At 55.7% G+C, this 20,485-nt stretch overlaps 1 protein-coding gene across 7 annotated transcripts in view; it reads left to right on the forward strand.

Annotated features, from left to right (window-relative positions):
• The window catches only part of SCN5A (sodium voltage-gated channel alpha subunit 5), a 97,300-nt gene extending 81,914 nt beyond the window's left edge, over nt 1-15,386 (forward strand). For all 7 annotated transcript variants that reach the window (XM_073901874.1, XM_073901877.1, XM_073901891.1 and 4 more), the window contains 7 exons: nt 2,381-2,503; nt 4,567-4,848; nt 7,089-7,142; nt 7,660-7,801; nt 8,469-8,569; nt 10,131-10,401; nt 13,651-15,386. In XM_073901874.1, the coding sequence (XP_073757975.1) occupies nt 2,381-2,503; nt 4,567-4,848; nt 7,089-7,142; nt 7,660-7,801; nt 8,469-8,569; nt 10,131-10,401; nt 13,651-14,891 (2,214 nt within the window). In that variant the 3' untranslated portion in view covers nt 14,892-15,386. The remainder of the gene's footprint in view (nt 1-2,380; nt 2,504-4,566; nt 4,849-7,088; nt 7,143-7,659; nt 7,802-8,468; nt 8,570-10,130; nt 10,402-13,650) is intronic.
• Nucleotides 15,387-20,485: the final 5,099 nt, after the last annotated feature.

The raw sequence follows: 20,485 nt of genomic DNA on the forward strand, positions 1-20,485 counted from the left end.
GTGGGTCAGCATCTGCAGACCGGGAAGGGCTTTCCAGACGGCACCCGTGACTTCCGAGCCTGGGCCTCAGGCTCTGCCCACCAGTAGGGGCTGTCCTTCCTGTGGTGGCGCAAGAGGTTCAGGCCTCTGTTCAGTCCCCACACCCCCACACCCCACTCAGAGGTCAAAGGGAGGGAGGGGCTCAGCTTGGGTGGGAGGTCAGCCCGTGGGTGACCATGGGAGGAGACATGTATGGAGATGTGTGTGGAGACACAGATCCAGGTCCTTGGGCCTCTGGTTCCGGCCTCTTTCTATCACCCCCAGTGACTGAGAGGATGCTAATGTTGGGGTGAGGGATGCTAGGGTGGCAGAGAGAGAATGGGAGGGAGGTCTAGCTGCTCTTACAGCCTGGAGTCCTCAGAGCCTCCCTGAGAGGAGGAGAGGACCCGGGAGTCCTCCAACCCCGGGGGCTGTGGGAGGGCCTGGGATCCTGGCAGCTCTGCCCTGAGGCCCCTCCCCTGGTTATTCCTGCAGCTTCTTGGGAAGTTGGGCCTGCTGAGCGACTCCCCTCAGGGAAGGCAGGAGGGGGTTTGCAAAGACTCCTGGGGAAGCCCACCAGCCTGCCACCTTGGGGAACTCAGGGCTGAGGGTGGGCGAAGGAGACCATCGGTGCTTCCCGTCCAGTCCCAGAACTGGAGAATTAGCCTGTGGAGAAGGAAACGGAGGCTCACAGCAGAAAGGGGACTTGCCCCGAGGTCGAGGAGGCTGGACTCCGGCTTTCCTGATGCTGGCCATGCTGCCCCCCATCCCATCCCCTCACTTCATGGGAAAGGTGGTCTTCAGGCCTCAGGGTCTGGAGAAGGATATTTCCAGGATCAATTCCTGCATTCTAATTTTCCATTTTCAGTAAATACTATTGAGTATCTACTATTGTAGGTGCTAGGGATCTCGGGGAACAAAACAGACTAAAACCTCTGCATGCATGGAGGAAGGCAACCGCAGACAATAAACATACTCGATGAGCGGGCCGAATACTCTGTGAGAAGCTGATGTGTACCAGCAGAAATAGAATGCGGAGAGCCAAAGGCGATTGGGAGGGCCAGGAGTCCCGCGAGGGGACGGTGTGGATTACAACTTTAAATAGGCTGACTGGGGTGGGTTCACTGAGATGCCACTGGAGCAAATGTGAAGGAAGTTGGGGTTAGCCAGGCAGATGTCTGCGGAACCTTCCACGCAGAGGTTGGAACAGCGGTGCAAAGGTCCTGTGGTGGGAGCGTGCCTGGCATACTTAAGGAACTGCAAGGAAGCGGGAGTGGCTGGAGCAGAGTGGGGAAGGGAAGTGCAGGAGATGAGGCGGGGCTGCAAGGGGCAGAGGGGGGCACCGCCTTGGAAAACCAGGGGCTTTTATTTAGAGCCAAGTGGGAAGGCATTGCAACACTCTGAGCAGAAGAGTGGCACGAAGTGACTCCGTTCCTGGAGGAGCGCAGGGGTGGGGGTGGGGCCCACGTGGAGGCAGGCAGAGGAGTCAGGAGGCCGTGGCGGCCGTCCAGGGGAGAGAGGACAGGGGCCTGGCCGGGATGGTGGCAGTGGCAGTGGTGAGAAATATTTGGACTTCTGATGTATTTTGAAGGCAGAGCCAACAGGAAATCCTGCCGGGTTGGATGTAGGGTGTGAGAGACGGAGAGGAGGCAGAGATGACGCCAAGGCTTGTGGCCTGAGCAGCTGGTAGGATGGGGCTGCCATCAGCTGAGATGGAAGGGCTCTGAGCGGGGCAGCTGCACAAGCTTTGAAAGCACAGACGATGGGGGCGCACCGCTGGGAACTAGGTGGGCAGAGTGGCCAGAGCTGGTCGCTGGGCCGTACAATCTCTGCTTGCGCCTCCCCTCTTTGAAGATGTCCGATGTTGCACAGTCCGGCTTTGGGGAAAAGCCCCAGGATTGCCTGTGGGCTCCCAGTCAGCCCAGGATAGTCCTTCCTTCCCAAAAAGAGCCTTCTTTGGGGGAGGGAAGGGGCAGGTCCAAGAACTTGACTTGAAGGAAAGTCCGTGGGAACCAAAGGCCCAGGCTGTGTGTGCTCACTCCTCCATGCGGTGGCTGGCATGAGAACTCGGTTTTCTCTCTGTAGAATAGGGAGAATGCATCCCAAGTCCTCGGGTTAGTGGGTGCACATCGCAGGCTCTTGGCAAAGAAAACTTGTCTCACCCCCAGCCTCTTGGGCCCCAGGAAGGCCAGCCCAGGGCGTGACGGCCGCGAAGTTGATGTAGCCGGAAATAACAAAGATTGAACACGGGGAAAGCCTGCTGGCTCTCTCACACCAGCACAGCTTCAGGTGGGCCGGGAGCCCTACCACCCGTCTCCAGAGCTGTCCCCATGGCGCTCACTCCCCGCTTTACCTCCCACAGGTCTCCCTGATCAGCCTGGTAGCCAACACCCTGGGCTTTGCCGAGATGGGCCCCATCAAGTCACTGCGGACCTTGCGTGCACTCCGACCCCTGAGAGCCCTGTCACGATTTGAGGGCATGAGGGTAAGGGGAGTGACTGCCTTCCTGCCAGGGCAGTGGGAGGGGACTCCACTGAGACACTTCCAGCTCTGCTTGTTGACTGAGCAGCCCAGCCCGGAGCTGGGAATGTGGCCACCCAGGCTGGTAGGAGCACGGGGCAAAATCTCCTGGAGAGGTGCAGCTGGGCTTGCAGGCACCCAGAGGGTGGAGAGCTGTGAGAGCCCCCTGGGCCTGTCACCGCCTGCCCCGTGAGCCGGGGAGCCTCTGTGCTTCTGCTCCAGGGTGGGAGGCCATCTGTGTGTGCACTCTGTGTCCATGTGCTCGCCTGCATGCCCTCCTCCTGGCAGACATGGGCTGTCTTCCTCCGTCTGCGATGGGCCGTAGGGCTGTGCTGGTCAAGGTGAAGGAAGCAAGGAGGGAGCAGCATATCCTCACCATCGTGTAGCGGTTGGCATTTGCTTAGCAAACTCTTTCGCACTGATTTCTAAGGGCAGAGCCCTATGCATTTTTCAAGTCATCAAATTTTACCAAAGAATGTGTGCATATAAGACAACTTTAAAAGCCCCACCAAGGCACCTGGGTGGCTCAGTTGGTTAAGCGTCTGCCTTCAGCTCAGGTCATGATCCCGGGGTCCTGGGATCAAGCGTCACATCGGGCTCCCTGCTCAGCCGGGAGCCTGCTTCTCCCTCTCCCTCTGCCGCTCCCCCTGCTTGTGCTTACTCTCTCTCTCTGTCAAATAAATAAGTAAAATCTTTAAAAATAAAATAAAATAAAAGCCCCACCAAGAAAAAACATTTCCCCATAATATATAGCAAGAAAACAAACACATATGTGCATTTGCGTGCACGTGTGTTTTGTGTTTCTTACAAACGTGCACAGTTCTGCCGTGGCTTCAGCAGCCACGCCTGTGTGTCTCGCTGACCCAGCAGGCACCATCCCACGGCCCCCATTTTTTGATGGTTTTGAACTTTGCCCACACCCCCATGAGAGAAACAAGTGGCTTATTCCTGGTGGGAAAGCATTCGCAAGTGAACCATCTTACCTAAGTTAAATGTCTCTTGGGATTAAGGGCATTTGATTCCCGAGGGCTGTGGGGGAGATGCGAGTTGCCAGGAATGCCTCTGTTGGGGCTGTCACCACGGAGCCAGCCAAGGGCAAACCTGAGCATTGGGTGTCCCACCCTGTTCATCATGCCTGCTGGGGACCAGGGAGCCCCTGTCACCTGCATGTGTCAGCATTACCCGTCCCAGCACCACGCTCACCACGCGGCCCCACACCAGCCTCACTTCCAGTCCTGACTCCCAGACACATGGCATGGGGGTTCAGCCCTGAGGCAGACCCAGCTTGGCCCTCAGCGTCATAGAGCGCACCATATGCGTTTGCCAAGGAAGCCTCTCCGGGGTGCTCTGAGTTTCGATGACAAGACCAATGCCAGGGCTCCACGGGGTCAGAGAGCCACTCCTGGGTAGGGCAGAGGCATAGGGAGCCCCCCATACCACACCCCCTGCCCTCCCAGCTCAGCTCTCGCCGCAGTTTTGGAGAGCTGCCAGGGCACCTGCCAGACACCCCACGCCGAGGTCCCCTGGGCGTCCTTTAGGGGGAACACCCATCCTCCCTAGTAGCAGCAACCCCAAAATAAACCAGAAACTTAGCTCAGAGAATGTGTCTCCAGAGGCCCTTTCCCATCCGATTGCTGGCATACTTAACTAGAGAGACCCTGTTGAAAATTCAGTTTGAAGGTCATGAATTCAGGGCAGGACCAGAAGAGAAAGGCAGAGGTTCCAGAGTTGCAGCAGACATTAGCGTGCGAACACAACAAAAAGGGCGGCTGTGTGTGTGTGTGTGTGTGTGTGTGTTCTCTCCCCCCTCCCCCGACTCCCCATCATCTCTCCTTTTATTCCCCATCAGGGCTTCCAGCCAGGGGTGGCCCTTCCTCAGGGACAGGAAGTGTTCCACTACCCCACCCCCACAGGGACCTGTAGGCAAAGAGTTTAGTGGGGGAAAGGGGGGCGTGGCTAGGCGGATCTTGAAAAGGGCATATGCTCTGGGCACCCCCAGGAACGGAGCCTCTTCTCTGTCCACTTGAGGTTGTGGTCAATGCCCTGGTGGGTGCCATCCCATCCATCATGAATGTCCTCCTGGTCTGCCTCATCTTCTGGCTCATCTTCAGCATCATGGGCGTGAACCTCTTTGCGGGGAAGTTTGGGCGGTGCATCAACCAGACTGAGGGAGACCTGCCTTTGAACTACACCATCGTGAACAACAAGAGTGACTGTGAGTCTTTCAACGTGACTGGCGAGTTGTACTGGACCAAGGTGAAAGTCAACTTTGACAACGTGGGGGCCGGGTACCTGGCCCTTCTGCAGGTGGTAAGTCCTGGAGACTCCCACTGGCTCCCCAGCAACAGGGACCTTCACCCACAGCGTGGGCGGGAGGGGGACGGTGGGGCCCCTCTGGGTCCTCACAGAAGGGTCACACTGCCCGAAGGAGGCTAAGGATTCTCCAGAGACTTCTTGGCTCCTGGAGAAGTCCCTGGATTTTCCATTCTAGAACAGGTGCCACATTCTCCCAGACACATGGCATGGGGGTTCAGGCCTGAGCCAGACCCAGCTTCCTGGCCAGCGGTCAGGTTGACAGCCTCACGCCATCAGTTTGGTGGTGTGATGACACAGGTTAAAAATCAAAGACCAGAGACACACAGAGACGGAACTATTAGCCACACTGTGACTCCAGCCTTCTGTTACAAAAAGTAGTAACACCTTCTGTGTTGTTTCTGATGTGTGAGATGTTGAAACACACATGACCCTACCCTGTCCTTCCAAGGTTTCCATTGATTTTTGAGGACGGTTGCTTCAGTGAGCATGATACCTGGCATAATATTAACCTACAAGTGGCCGTGACAGCAGACATGCAGACAAAATCATAACACAGAGAACCATAACCTGCTTCACTTGCTACCCCAGGCTTAAGCCCAGAGACCTGTCTCTAGTCCCCAAAGCAGAGGAACACTCGGTGGGCTCTCATCTGAAAACTTAATGCACATCTACTCGATCCTCCAGCCCTCCTTTCAATCCCAGGGGTAGCTTTCTCCAAAGACTCCCCTGAAATACCTCCTACAGAACAAGATTAGAGCCAAACCTGGAGAGCCTTCTGTCCCTGGGACTTCCCTCTAAATGTCAGAACTTGGAAGGAAAGGCCATTCTAGACAGAACGACACAGTGGCCAGAAAAGCAGTCACAAGCATCTCATCACCTTGGGTGCTCTCCAGCAGTTTCCAGAGCCTGTCCAGCCCTCCCGGCACCGGGCAGGGCTTCCTGGCACGGGGAACTGAAGTAGCATACTCTGGGGCAGCCTCAGTTTCCCCATCTGCCCTGCCTGTGTCAGAAGAATTCTCAGACATGAAAGTTTATGTGGACAGTTGTACCCTGAAAAGAGGCTCAGGGCAGGATTGGCTTTTGCCAAGAACACAAGTGAGACCCCCTGGACAATCGGCCTCACCACCAAGCATGTCTCTCAGGCTCTTCCAGAATCTTTGTAGCAGCCCAGACTGGGGTAGACAATGCAGCCAGCACCAGAGCCCTGTGGCATTCGGCCTCCTCCTCTAGCGCCTTGGGGTGGCGGGCTGGAGCAGGCTTGTGTGGGCTCACGAGAGCTGATTGTTGCATTTTCAGATATTTTGCAAGCCATGATTAAAAATTAGATTTTATAAACTTATAATTCACCAGGTGATATTAAAACAAAATCGTGGATGCCTGGCCAGCTCAGTCAGTGAAGCAGGCCACTAATTGCTCTCAGGATTGTGGGTTCGAGCCCATGTTGGGTGTAGAGATTACTTGAAAATAAAATTTTTTTAAATCAAAATTCACCATTACCACCTATTATCATGGATGCTCTTGAGGTAATTTATATGTGCTGTATCCGTATAGTGGAAATACTATAATGCTCCCCTCCTATGTGTCTGTGTTCAGTAACAGCCTGTTGGTAACTTGAAATTGGCCGTGGTAGGAGTAGTTTACCCAATTTACCAATTTGTTTACCCAGAGAAATTGGCAAACACAAAAATCAGGGCTTTGTTTTCTTCTGGAAAACCGTTTGTTAGCCATTTACCAACACACAGCTGGCAAAAGGACCCCCTTAAGTACGAGGGGAGGTTGGGATGCTTCAGGGCCATCCTGAGAGGCCGCAGAGCAGAAGCCATGGGCTTCTCCAAGGTGCATGACAAAGGGGACCTGGTCAGCACTGGGGTCCACCTCTCTGTCCCTGACACCCACTGAAGGACTGCATCGTTTTAGAATCCGGAATGAAGGTGGATCTGAAAAGCAGACCTCCTTCAGTCCTCCTCAGTCTCCTGGCCAACATCAAGAAGCTTCTTACCCCACTCTATGGCCTCCTTATGGTGTGTGCTCAGCCAGCCGCCCCTCCAACTCTAGCCCTGAACAAGAAGGCCTTTCCTTGACCACCCAGCCATGTGGACATGGCTTGAAGGGGCTGGGCAGGATACTTGCTTCTCCTAAGAGGCTATTTCCTGGCCTCATCTGTCCAGATAGGAGCCCCCAGTAGTTTAATAAATGCAAGTTAAATGATTCTTACTCTTGTCTTTTCCTTCAAGGCAACATTTAAAGGCTGGATGGACATTATGTATGCAGCTGTGGACTCCAGGGGGGTAGGTAACCATACTGGCCTCTCCTGCCAAGTCAGGCACCTGAGGCTCCAGGACACTTGGCCACTAGGGCATCAGTGTCCACACCCAAAAGCCCACCCCATAAGGGCCAGGTCTCTTGTGTCAGCCTGCAGTTGAGCCTCTCTGGAAGGCCCAGGCCTGGCCCTGGGCAAAGTTGCGTGATCTTCCAAGGAGCCACGAATCCTCAAATATTTTTCAAGTTAACTTCACTGTAATTTACTTGAATCTAGTCTTACTGGAGAAGAGACCGGGTGGAGGCAATAGAGATGCAAATCAAGTTTCTTCTTTGTCCTTGTACCCCACCCAATCACAATGTTAGCCCCAAGCTGCCACTCTTCTGAACCCCGTCCCCACCTGCCCTGGCCCCGCTCTGCACACACATGCACACGCAGACATACAGCCCTGTGCTGGTGACCTCCCTCCCGACACACCTTCTCGCCCAGCCAGCCCTCCCCTGTTCCTGCCTGCCTGACCCCCATATCTGGTTTCTCCCCCTCAGTATGAAGAGCAGCCCCAGTGGGAATACAACCTCTACATGTACATCTACTTCGTCATTTTCATCATCTTCGGGTCTTTCTTCACCCTGAACCTTTTCATCGGCGTCATCATCGACAACTTCAACCAACAGAAGAAAAAGATGCGTAGAGCACCTGCTTGCCACGGGCTGGCAGGGCAGGGCTGGGTACCAGGGGACTGAGGAGCCATTCTGGCCCCTCACCCCATTTTGCCTTCCTGAGGAGCCATTCTGGCCCCTGGCTCCATTTTGCCTTCCTGGTGGGGACAGTTCCCTTCCGGCTGCTGCTGGAGTGGGTGGGAGAGGGGCGTGTCCGTGAAGTAACAGGCCCAGTCTGTAAGAGTGGAAGGAGGGGCCCCGTGCCTGCCCTAGTCTACCTGACCCATGAGGTTCCCGAGAGGAGCTGGGCTGAGGGTTGGGACTACTCACCTGGTCTACAATCGAGACTGGCTCAGGGTCTCTCCAGAGCTCCATCAGTTGGGCCATGATTGGGTTGCAGGCAAACCAACTAGGCAGAGAGAACGTGCAGGGTGGCTGAGCTGGGCAGGGGGACTGGATTTGCACCTCACAAAGCCACAGAGGCCTCAAAGTGAAGGGAGACAGGGACTCTGCAGGAGCAGATTTGGGGAGGACTCTCTGGTGTAGGATAGGGACATACTTCTCTCCACCAGAAGAGGACGTGAGGAGGAGGCTGGCCAAGGCACCCTCATCAAGGAGGCCAGATCCCTATGCCCCCCATGCCAGAGCCCTTGAGAACCCCAAAATGAGTCTGGTGCCTGTCTCTCTGCACTTAGGGGGCCAGGACATCTTCATGACCGAGGAGCAGAAGAAGTACTACAACGCCATGAAGAAGCTGGGCTCCAAGAAGCCCCAGAAGCCCATCCCGAGGCCTCTGGTGAGCCAGCGCCCGATTCAGCAAGAGTGGAGGGGATGTGCTGGGGGGCCTGGGAAGCCCCACACCCCAGGACCACTGAATTTTCCAGTGAAAGCCTAAGTGAGCTTGCCCAAATTGCCCACTCAGAATTGTCTGTTTCCTTAATGAGAATAATTCTGAAATATGTACTTTTCAAATTCATTAATCAATAGGGTTTTTATAGGATGGTATCACTGGAAGTTTTACATTATAGAAAATGGAAATTTGCAAAGTTTGGGAAAATTGCTCCAAGAATGTATTAAGGAAAATAACACGTTTTCACATCTTGCTTATCCTTTCTTTATGGTACCACAGTTTGCCAATGTCAGGAGTGGGGTTTGAACCCAAAAGGCTAGAAAAAGTGCCAGGAAGACCACAAAGAATACTTAATATGCATTTGATCCATTCAAAGAGAATGAGGAAGTGTTGAAAATAGGGCTGTGAAAAATCGATATTCTTTAAAATATGATATACAATATTTTCATATGAGCATTTTCATTTTGGCATTTTTAATCTGATAGTATTTAATGTAAAAGAATGAAAGAAGATAAAACTGCTCCTGAAATGTAATTCCAAAAAAAGAAAAAATCACTCAGCTTGGCCCAGGGCCCTCAGTCAGTGCAGGGACAGAGGGGCGCTGTCAGGCACCTGACCACACACAGAGGCCTCAGCCTCCGGGAGAAAGTGAGGAAGGCATGGGCGTCTGTTCCAACCAGGAGCGCTCCCTCCCGCAGGAGTTCCTCTCCTCTGAGCGCACCCTCCTCCACTGTCAGAGTGCAGCCTTTCCCATCGAGGGCAAGGCAGCCTCTGCAGGCCTACCACCCCCATTCACAGCCTCTTCCTGGCAACCCCTGAGCAGGACAGATGCAGCCAGAGTCCCCTGGCAGGTGGCGCCAGGAGGGACACTCAGTCCCCTGCGAGGCTGACTCCCTTGCCTGACCAAGCCATTCTCCAAAAAAGTGGGGAGGGGGTCACTACTCAGTTGGGTGACATAACCCAAATCACTAGCTAGGAAGTGACAGTCCCAGGTTTTTAATCCAGTTCATCAATTTTATCTAATTACCCTTTCACCAAGCTTTGTACTAGGTTAGTGGTGTATGCGCGTGTGTGTTCACTTATTTATAATTTTTTCTTTCCCCAAATAATCTGAGGTGGCTAACAATTAAAGACACATAAATACAGTTAATAGAATAAACAAAATCAATTCCATTAAGGGTGGAGAAAATTTGTTAACCTGAGGACTGATCCAATTACTAGGGTTGAACTGTAAATTTGACCCTGAGCCGTCAGACAGTGGGAACAAAAAGAGGACGATGATGTGCTAGGGAAGCTCTGGGTAGGAGAAATCCCCTCCTGAAGGTTCAGAGAAGACTGCAGGGAAGAGGGACGCAGGAGAGCCAGGCTGTTTCAGCCTCCTGACTTCTCCTCTCACCCCGACAGTCTCACTAGAGGGTGGAGTAGCAGGGTGGATGGTCTGGGCCGAGGGGCAGCAACAGGCCTGCCTGAGGCCCCCGTTGAGCCCATCCTTGACCCCTCCTTTCAGAACAAGTACCAGGGCTTCCTGTTCGACATTGTGACCAAGCAGGCCTTCGACGTCACCATCATGTTTCTCATCTGCTTGAACATGGTGACCATGATGGTGGAGACAGATGACCAGAGCCCGGAGAAGGTCAACATCTTGGCCAAGATCAACCTGCTCTTCGTAGCCATCTTCACGGGCGAGTGTATCATCAAGATGGCTGCCCTGCGCCACTATTACTTCACCAACAGCTGGAACATCTTTGATTTTGTGGTTGTCATCCTCTCCATTGTGGGTGGGTATGCAAGTTGGTCTTTCCTCCAGTCCTGGGTCTGTACTTAATGCCAAGTGTACTAGGCTCCTTTGTTCTTTTCTCTGCATTCCAGACCTCTCCCCCACCTGCCCCCACACACACACCCTCCACAGACAACTTGTCCAGGAAGGCCCACTCAGGCCAAGGGGGCCATCCTGACAGAGGAGCCAGCAACCCCTCCATGGGACCCTAGGACACAGCTCTCAGCTCTCTGTGAGAACTTCAGGGATGAATCTGGAAAAGGGAGTGGGGGCTGGGCAGACTTCCCTGCCCTCCCAAAGGAAAGGTTAAAGGAGGAAGAGGCTTTCTCAGGGTGAGGCGAGTCTCCAGGGATGGGAGCAGGTGGCCCTCTAGGATAGAAGTGATCCCTGGAGATGGAAAATTCTAGAGTCTAGCCACCAAGGTTGTGTGCCAGATTCCTTCAGATATCACCCACCTCAGGCAATTGATCTTTGAAAGTCTACGCTGAGGCGAGGAGATCATACAGCTAGGAACAGAAGAGGTAGGATTCACACTCTGTCTGTTCAGGCTGCTATAACCAAACACCAGACTGGGTAACTCATAAACACCAGAAATTCATTTCTCACAGTTCTGGATGCTGAAAGTCCAAGACTGAGACACGAGCATGGTCATGTCTTCTGGTGAGGGTCCTTTCCCTAGTTCATAACCAGCACCCTCTTGGCTGTGTCCTCACAAAGTAGAAGGGGCAAGGGAGCTCTCTGGGGTCTCTTTTATAAGGCACTGATCCCACTCACTCACTCAAAGCACCTCCCAAAGGTCTCACCTCCTAACATCATCATCTTTGGGAGTTGATATTTCAACATATGAATTTGGTAGGAGATTCAAACATTCAAACCATAGCACACATCCACGTCTGTTTGACCTCAGGGCTCAATCCCTCTTATTTTTCTTATTTTTGTTATTTATTTATTTATAAACTGAGCACGAGAGCAGGGAGGTGGGAGGGGCAGAGGGAGAGGAGAGAGAATCTTAAGCAAGCTCCATGCTCAGTGCAGAGCTCAACATGGGGCTCCATCTCCCAACTCTGACATCATGACCTGAGCTGAAATCAAGAGTCAGATGCTCAACTGACTGAGCCATCCAGGGGTCTCCTTTTTTTAAATAGCAATTTTACTGAGATAAAATTCACATGCTATAAGATTTACCCTTTAAAGTTTATGATTTACTAGTTGCTAGTATATTCACAGAGTTGTGCAACCATCACCATTACACCTCATCTTAGACTCTTTCCCTCACCCCCAACAGAAACTCTGCATCCTTTTAGCAGTCACTCCCCATTTTCCCTCTCCCCAACCCCTGGAAACCACTCATCTAAAATTTTGAGAGACTGCCAAACTGTTTTCCAAAGCAGGTGCACCATTCTATAGTCCCACCATCAATGTAGAAGGGTTCCAGTGACTCCGTGTCCCCACCAACACTTGTCACTATCTATAATTTTTTACATAGCCATCCTGGCAGGTATGAAGTAATCATCTCGTTGAGATTTTGGTTTGCATTTCTCTAATGACTAATGATGCTGAAAATCTTTTCATGTGCTTATTGGTCACTTCCCATGGTATGTCTCGGTCTATAACAGGAGAAATGTCTTGGAGAAATGTCCATTCAAATCCTTTGCTTAGTTTTTAATTGGCTTACTTATGTTTTTATTGTTGAATTGTAAGAGTTCTTTATATATTCTGAACACCAGTCCCTTATCTGATACACAATTTGCAAATATTTTCTCCCATTCTGTGGGTTGTCTTGTTACTTTCTTGGTTGCTGTCTCTCGAAGCACAAAGATTTTTGTTTTGATTAAGTCCCAATTTATCAATATTTTTTTTCTTTTGTTGCTTGTGCTCAGCAACAAACTCTTGACCCCCTCCCCCATGAAACTCTGCCATGGGGTGGCTGACTTTCCTCTTTCTGCCAGGTACATACAACCTGTGCGTTCAGTGACTTCAGAGGGAAACGAGGGGGCAGGCAGAGGCAGGGGCTGCCATAGCTACGGTGACAGACAGATGGTTCGAAGCTGGACTCAGGGTCAGGAAATGCTCTGGGAGGTCCCAGAGAGGGGTGAGGGTGTGCATGCCTGGTGGGACTGGAGAGAGGCTTTAGAGAATGCAGGATGTCGGCAGCCTTGAGGGGCTGATGAGGGGCAGTGTCGGGAAGCTTTGGAAGGAGGTGCAGCATGTACCTCGGGAGCACCTACTGGTCCTGGTGCCTGGCCGTACGGGAGAGGCTTGGTTAACAGCTCAACTTGGAGCCAGAGGGTCTGAGTCGAATCCCAAAGTCTCACCGATGAGGTGACAGCTTGGGTCAGTTACCTCGCTTCTCAGTTTCCTCTTCTGGAAAATGAGGATGATGGTATCTGCTTACCTCCTCGGGTGACCGGAAGGGCTAAATGGATGGATATAAAATGCTCAGCCCAGTGGCTTATTGACAGTAAACATGACATATGACAGGTGGTGACACTTACATGAGGAGTCTGGAAAGGTCACTTGGGCCAATACATAGCAGAGTTTATTTCACTCTTTCTCCTATAACTTATATGCCTGCTTCTTAAAACTCCAAACCCGGAGTTGTCAATAGAGACCAAGGGGTGGGAAGCCCCAGAAGCTAGCAGGGTTGGGAGGGTGACAGGAATGATCTGAGAGAGGCTTAGTTGTGACAGTCGTGGCATGGTGGAGAACACGGACTTGTGGGCCAGTGCTTCTTGCCTTTCAGTGAGCAGCAAATCATCTGGGCTTATTAAAATGCAGTGGGACTGGAGGTTAAACTAAGAGTCCACATTTCTGATAACCAGCCCAGGAAAGCCCAGGGCTGCTGGCCCTCAGACCACACTTTGAGTAATGAGGAGCTGCAAAGCCCGAGTTCTGGTCCAAGCTAGGCCACCCAGATGCTGAGCAAGTCCCTTGAGGCCTCAGAACCCAGGATCTAGAAGATGGGCCCTACTGTGCAGGTATTCTCAGAAGACTAAAGGACGAGAGGTCTGGAAAGACACTTTGCAAAAGGTGTGGGTACTGTGGGTCTTCATTTTCTGAATCATAGATGAGAAACGGAGACCCAGAGGGGTGGGAGGACACAGGGCCCTTGCATGTCCCCGTTGACCCAGTCCTCCTGAAAGGGCCTCCTCTCCTTAGCTCCTTGCCGTACAGAGACCCATCCAGTGATACAGGGTTAGAGGGAGGACAGAAGGGCTTGGGTGGCCACGGTCTGTGTTGTTTCCCATAGGTACTGTGCTCTCAGACATCATCCAGAAGTACTTCTTCTCCCCGACGCTCTTCCGAGTCATCCGCCTGGCCCGAATCGGCCGCATCCTCAGGCTGATCCGAGGGGCCAAGGGAATCCGCACACTGCTCTTTGCCCTCATGATGTCCCTGCCCGCCCTCTTCAACATAGGACTGCTGCTCTTCCTCGTCATGTTCATCTACTCCATCTTCGGCATGGCCAACTTCGCTTACGTCAAATGGGAGGCTGGCATCGACGACATGTTCAACTTCCAGACCTTTGCCAACAGCATGCTGTGCCTCTTCCAGATCACCACATCAGCTGGCTGGGATGGCCTCCTCAGCCCCATCCTCAACACAGGACCCCCTTACTGCGACCCCAATCTGCCCAACAGCAATGGCTCCCGGGGGAACTGTGGGAGCCCAGCCGTGGGCATCCTCTTCTTCACCACGTACATCATCATCTCCTTCCTCATCGTGGTCAACATGTACATCGCCATCATCCTGGAGAACTTCAGTGTGGCCACAGAGGAGAGCACCGAGCCTCTGAGCGAGGATGACTTCGACATGTTCTACGAGATCTGGGAGAAGTTCGACCCGGAGGCCACCCAGTTCATCGAGTATTCGGCCCTGTCTGACTTTGCCGACGCCCTGTCCGAGCCGCTCCGCATCGCCAAGCCCAACCAGATAAGCCTCATCAATATGGACCTGCCCATGGTGAGTGGGGACCGTATCCACTGCATGGACATCCTCTTTGCCTTCACCAAGAGGGTCCTGGGTGAGTCTGGGGAGATGGACGCCCTGAAGATCCAGATGGAGGAGAAATTCATGGCGGCCAACCCGTCCAAGATCTCCTACGAGCCCATCACCACCACGCTCCGGCGCAAGCACGAGGAGGTGTCGGCCACTGTCATCCAGCGGGCCTTCCGGAGGCACCTGCTGCAGCGCTCCATGAAGCACGCCTCCTTCCTCTTCCGCCAGCAGGCGGGCAGCAGCGGCCTCTCTGATGAGGATGCTCCCGAGCAGGAGGGTCTCATCGCCTACATGATGAATGAGAACTTCTCCAGGCGCCTTGGCCCGCCCTCCAGCTCCTCTGTCTCCTCCACATCCTTCCCGCCCTCCTATGACAGCATCACCAGGGCGACCAGCGATAACCCCCAGGTGCGGGTGTCCGACTACAGCCGCAGTGAGGATCTCGCCGACTTCCCCCCGTCCCCAGACAGGGACCGCGAGTCCATCGTGTGAGCGCCAGCCCAGCTGGCCAGGACGCACCGAGGGGCAGCCTGGGGCAGCGTAGCCAGCGTGACCGCGGCCACAAGCCGGCACCTGCGGACCCTTCCTTGCTTCGGCCTCGGGCTGTGAGAGATGGGCCTCAGCCCCGCGGGCCGACAAGGCAGAGTTCTGTGGCGCCCACACTGACGGCCAGAAGCGGGCGGCCGAGCTGACCGTGCGGGGTGGCCTGTCGCTGGAGGCCCCGCACACGCCGGCGGCCGGGGCCGGTCACGTCACCCCCCGGGGCTCTGAAAAGCAACACCATCCCAGCTGCGGAGGAGAAATCCAAAACTGAGACTGTAGATGTTGTGAGTGGGCTTTCATAAATTTATTATATTTGATATTTTTTTACTTGAGCAAAGAACTAATCGTTTTTCCATGGACTCGGCAGCAGTTCACACTGCCTTTTCTTCACTCCGAACAAGAGTGTCTGTGGAGTTGCCGGAACACTGGTTCTCAAGGCAAAAGTGCAACCCAGTGTGGCTCCCGCAGGCCTACAGCCCGGGGCCAGGAGGGGTTCCCCTGCTGCTTGGGCTGCGGTGCCAGGAGGGCTGAACCCCTTTCCTCGCCCGGCGTGTGCACACAGTCCTCACCCAGAGGCCAGACACGGGCGGCGTGCGACTCAGGCTTCCCTCGGACGAGTGTCAGGCAGAGCGGTTCTTGGCAGCAGGGACTCTCTCTGGCCTTCCCTGGTCCCCAGGGTCCTGTTTGCCCCCTGTGTTTTCATGCAGGCCATTCTGGGGTCATTTCTACAAAAACACAAACCTTCCAGAAGAGAGTGGCCTGGGTCCCAGGCGCTGATGTTGCCTTTTCTTCCCAGAAGAGCCCGGCCTTCTGCACGAGTATTAACAGTAAGGGGAAGGGCACAGGGAACCAGCCCCACTCATGGCCTGGCCCCCAGCTTGTCCTTGCTCCCGAACCGGGCAGGCCCTGCCCCACAGGCCAGGAAGAGAAGTCTGAGCCCCGTGCCTCCAGGGCGAAGAAGTTGAACAGCCCTCCGCCTTGGCCACGCGGCCCCAGCCTATCTGAAGAAGGGAATCTGTTGTCATGACCAGAGCTCTCTTTCCAGACCTTTCTGCCTCTCACCATGTTGTGTGGGTGGGCGGTGGGGGGAGTCCTGCCTGGTGCCCAGAGGGGAGTGTGGGCCCTGTACTGGGAAGGAGGCTTGGGAGGGTCAGACCCTCCCCTGGCCTGGGAGGGGAATGGACTGTGGGCAACCTTGGGAAAGGGAGCCGTGTGGCCCCAGAGCAGCCCCTCGGGCTCAGCCTGGGGTCCTGGTGGCACCCAACCGCAGGACAACCTGGGGCAGGGTCCAGGCTGTCCACAGGTCTTGTGAGAAGGCCTTTTCAGGGAAAAATACTTTTTCTAGTCCAATTACCCCCAGGGCCTCTTGAGCTGCTGACAATCCTATTTAGCATATGCAAATCCTTAAATGCAGAGACCTGTCCCCGCCCCCCCCCCCCCCCCCCCAGAGTGACAGTGTAGGCTAGCGGAGCCTGAGCAGGCGGGGGCTCGGCTGCCCGCCCCAGCTCCCCGGCAGAGCCGCCCGCCGCCCGCCTCGGGGCAGCCCGGGAAGCTGGAAACGCTGCCCCTCACCTACCTCGCCGAGCTGTCGGAGGGCTGGACGTTCGGGAGCTCGCGGCAGTGCTGCGGAGGCATTGCCGGCGAGTCAAGTATTACGTTTCTTTCTGTCAGCCCCGAGTTCCCTTGGTGGCCGCCCTAGCCCCCACCCCACCCACCCCAGTGATTTCTCTTCTCCCGTGTTCCCCTTGAGTCCAGCGTGGGACGTGGTTTGACCGTCCCAGACACACTTCTCCGGGTGGAAATCTTATTTTTGTAGCTCTCTGTGCTTTGCTCTCAAGGCTCGGAGTGGCGTATGCCCCTCCCTGGCACTCAGCGCCCACTGCAGGGGCGGGAATTTGGGAGGCAGGCCGGCTGTCCGGAAGGGGGCTGTGGTTTCGTGTGTGTGTGTGTGTGTGTGTGTGTGTGTGTGTGTGTGTGTGCGCGCGCATGCAGCCCGGGAACCCTGAGACAGGTGCCCCGGGCTGTGGCTGAGACAGGGTGAGCTAGGCCCAACTCCTTAGCTTTTAGCGTGGCTCTCATTTTTTCTTTCCAGAACTGCACGATGACCAGCAGGAGGGGAGAAGAGGGTAGGAAAAGGAGGGACATCGAGTGCTGGCTGTTGTCTGAGCTAATCGAGCACTTCTCACCAAACTCCGTGTATAAATAAGATACATATTTTTAAAACAAACCAATAAAATGGCTTACATGACCTGGCCTGGCCTCTCTTCTTATGATTTGACAAGGGTGGCGGCAGAGGCCCACAGAGCCCGAGAGGAGGTCTCCTCTTGCACCAGCCCGGGCAATGGTGGTGGTGCAGGGGGAGGCAGGACGAGACCCCGAGAACCACACAGGACTTCCCCTTGTTTTCCCAGAACAGCTGGGAATGTGGCTGGTCCAGGAAAAGTGGGGGTGCTCGGGTCTTGCCTTCCAGGCCCCCCCCGTCTGGTGCACTGCAGAGGGCAAGGGCCACCTTTTGGGGCTCCCACGATGAGGAAGGTTGGGAAGAGGGAGGCCATGGAGAACAGCCAGATGGTCTGTGTGTCAAGACAGGCTTGGACCCCTGGCTCCTCACTGTCGGTCCAGTGCCCCAGCACCCCAGCACCCCAGCACCCCGGCGCCCCAGCGCCCCAGCACCCCGGCAAAAGTGCTGCACAGCCAGCAGAGGCCTCTCTGCCCTGTCTTGGGGGTCGACTCCACAGCATCTGACTCAGCAGACCCCCCTGGGGGCGTTTTCCAGGCTTTCCTCCAGGCTCTGCCATCGCCTCCTTCAGGGGCACATCCCCCGGGATCTGACTGAATGACCCTGGGCCCGTGTCCAGGGAAAGAGAGCAGGAAACACCCTCTGCACCCACCAGACCCCCCTCCTGCGGCCACGCTTAGAGTCCACTCTTGATCTGGCGTCCAGCTCCCTCCACTGCGCCCCAGGCCGGCACGTGGAGCCCCCCAGCAGCTCCATCTTCAACCGCAGCCTCCTGCTCCACCCCTCGCCCGCCCGGGGCCCTGCTGGCGCTGCCTTGTCCGCGTCCTTCACTTGCCGCTGAAAGGGGCTCAGGGGCTTCCCTTCCTCCAACGGCTCAGCTACCAGAGTGTTTTCATCCAAGACGGCGGCCTCCCGGCTAGCAAGCTTCACAGGCTTCCTGTTGTCTCAGGGTCCAGGCAAGCAGTGCCCTGGCCTCCAGCCCCGCCGACCTCTGTGACCGCCTCTCCCTCGAACCCTCAGGGACCCAGGCTCTTCCTCCTCGAGGTCCTGCCCACTGCTGTTCCCTGCACCTGGAACACTGGCCTCCGCTCTGCTCAGCCCCGGGGCCTCATCCTAACATCACCTCCTCCGGGAGCCTTCCCTGACTGCCCAACCCCCTTCCCCATCACTTGTCCCCACCCTAGGTACTGCCCTTGTCACAGCGCTTAATAGCCCTTATGGCAAACACCTGCAAAATCCGTTTTATTCCATTTTACTCAGTGGACGCAATCTTGCCCCGACCCTGGATGAAAACAGGGCTGATCCTGTGGCCAATTCTGTGGCCATTGGGCTCAGGCTTGGATAAAAGAGCAGCCTACAGCCACCCTGCAACTACGATCTCAGCCTGGGTCCGAAACTGCCGATCCCACAGACAGAGATGGGGACGCTGCGCGGCTCCTCCCCACGCGAGGCAGGCAGCTCAAGGGGACCCTCTGGGGGTGTCCGTGGGATTTTTGGAGACTCCTTGCTGAGCCTTCTCCTGGCAGTTTCCTCAGCCCCACAGGTGTGCTCTCTTCCAGGGGCCCCTGGGACCCCTTCCTTTGCCCCCCACCTGTGAGTCCCCCCACAGCCTCTTCCTCCATGCCCCTCGACCCTCGGGCAGCCCTGCTGTGGTGGGACACACCGGCCTCTCTCTGCCACCCGTCACCTCTGGTCCAGGAGAAGCACTCAGAGCACCTGCCTCCCCGCCCCCGACACACACACTGGGGTGCGGCCATGCCCAGCCGCAGCCTGCTCCACAGCCACCACCAGAGCAGCTGGCCCACGACCCCCCTCCATGTCCCAGGCAGTCAGGCCCCGTCACCCGTCCACCTGAGCTTCCTCAGACCCAGCGAGGCCCCATCCTCTGTGTCTCCCACGTGTCAAAGCTCTCCAAGAAGGGCCCCCGTGGACCTGGGCAAGAGATTGGCCCACCCCACACAGGCCTGCCACCGATGGAAGGCCACAGGGTCCTAGAAACAACAGGTGACAGTTCTTTCCAAAGAAACCCTCCCACAGCTCCCCTCGGCCCTCCACTCTCTTGGACCCCTTCTTATATCCTTGACGTGGCTGTGGGGTCCCAGTGTCCAGCACCATTTCCCTTGAAACCCATCTGCATATGAGAGACATGGGGTTTGGTATCCTGAAACCCTTGGCGTTGGTCCCTTGGTCAAAAGTGGGGCAGAAGCAGTCCACCCTAACCTCCTGTGACACTTGTTTAAACATCTTTCCCCAACCAGACAGAGGTTTTTCGGAGGGCAGGCCACATCCCAGTGTAGTGGGTCACCAGCAGCTGTCTTAAAAATAATGTCAGAATTTGAAACTGCAGCATATTCTCTGTGGGAAGGATGAGTGTTATTGTGTGAAACCAGTTTCAGATAGGTATGTATCTTGGGTGGGCACCCATGTGCGCAGTGGGGAGTGATGGAGATGTGCTTCTTACAAGAAAGCAACCTGAGGACAGTGTTCATGGCTGGTCTCGTCACCATGCAGCCAGGACCCAGCTCAGTAGCTGGCACGGCAGGAGCCCCGTATGTGCTGGTGGAGGGAGAAAGGCTGCGACACCCACCCTAAGCTGGGAAGCCTCAGCCTCCTCTCTGGCAAGCCCCAGGACACGACGGTTTGGTCTGGGCCCAGGCAGTGGCTTCCCCACCATTCTCAAAGCCCAGGCTTGGCATCTGGGGCTCCTGGGCCCCTCGTGTGGGGTCTTCCCCAGCTGCCTGAAGTGGGCCTTAGCCTGGCGCGGCACAGGGCAGGCTCCTCCGGAGGGAGGCCCGAGAGGGGCTGTCACAGCTGTCCCCAGGCTGCTGTGGGCCGAAGCTGGGGTCCAGGTGGCGGGTGGCTCTGAGGGACAGAGGCCGGCTCCTGTGTCAGAGGGAAGGCATGTGGCCCAGAGAGCTCAATCCTTGGCAGGGAGAGAGATGCTCCTGGACAGACGTCAGCTGTCACCCCGGGGCCACGGCTTTGGCAGCCACCCTGCCCCGTGCCGGAGGCTCCTCCGCCCTCAGCCCTGGCGGCCACGAGACTCGAGCCCTGGTGCCCGGAGGCTGGGAGGGAGGGAGGGACAGAGACGGAAGCGGGACTGGCCCGGGGAGGCTGTGGCACTGTGTCCCTGCAGCGGGCCTCGGCTGGGGGCTGCCAGCACCGCACCTCCGCTCTACTGCCCGGTCCCAAGCGCCCCGGGCTGTGGCGCCACCCACACCCGCACCCGGAGCAGGTGAGCAGGAATGGCAGCTGGATTCTCCGGGCTCCTCTCCTCCACTCGACTCCTTCCTGGCCTCTGCGC

This window comes from Callorhinus ursinus, unplaced genomic scaffold (assembly GCF_003265705.2).
Source record: "Callorhinus ursinus isolate GAN/ISIS: 27379988/994484 unplaced genomic scaffold, GSC_fseal_2.0 scaffold1, whole genome shotgun sequence".
Classification (NCBI taxonomy): Eukaryota; Metazoa; Chordata; class Mammalia; order Carnivora; family Otariidae; genus Callorhinus; species Callorhinus ursinus.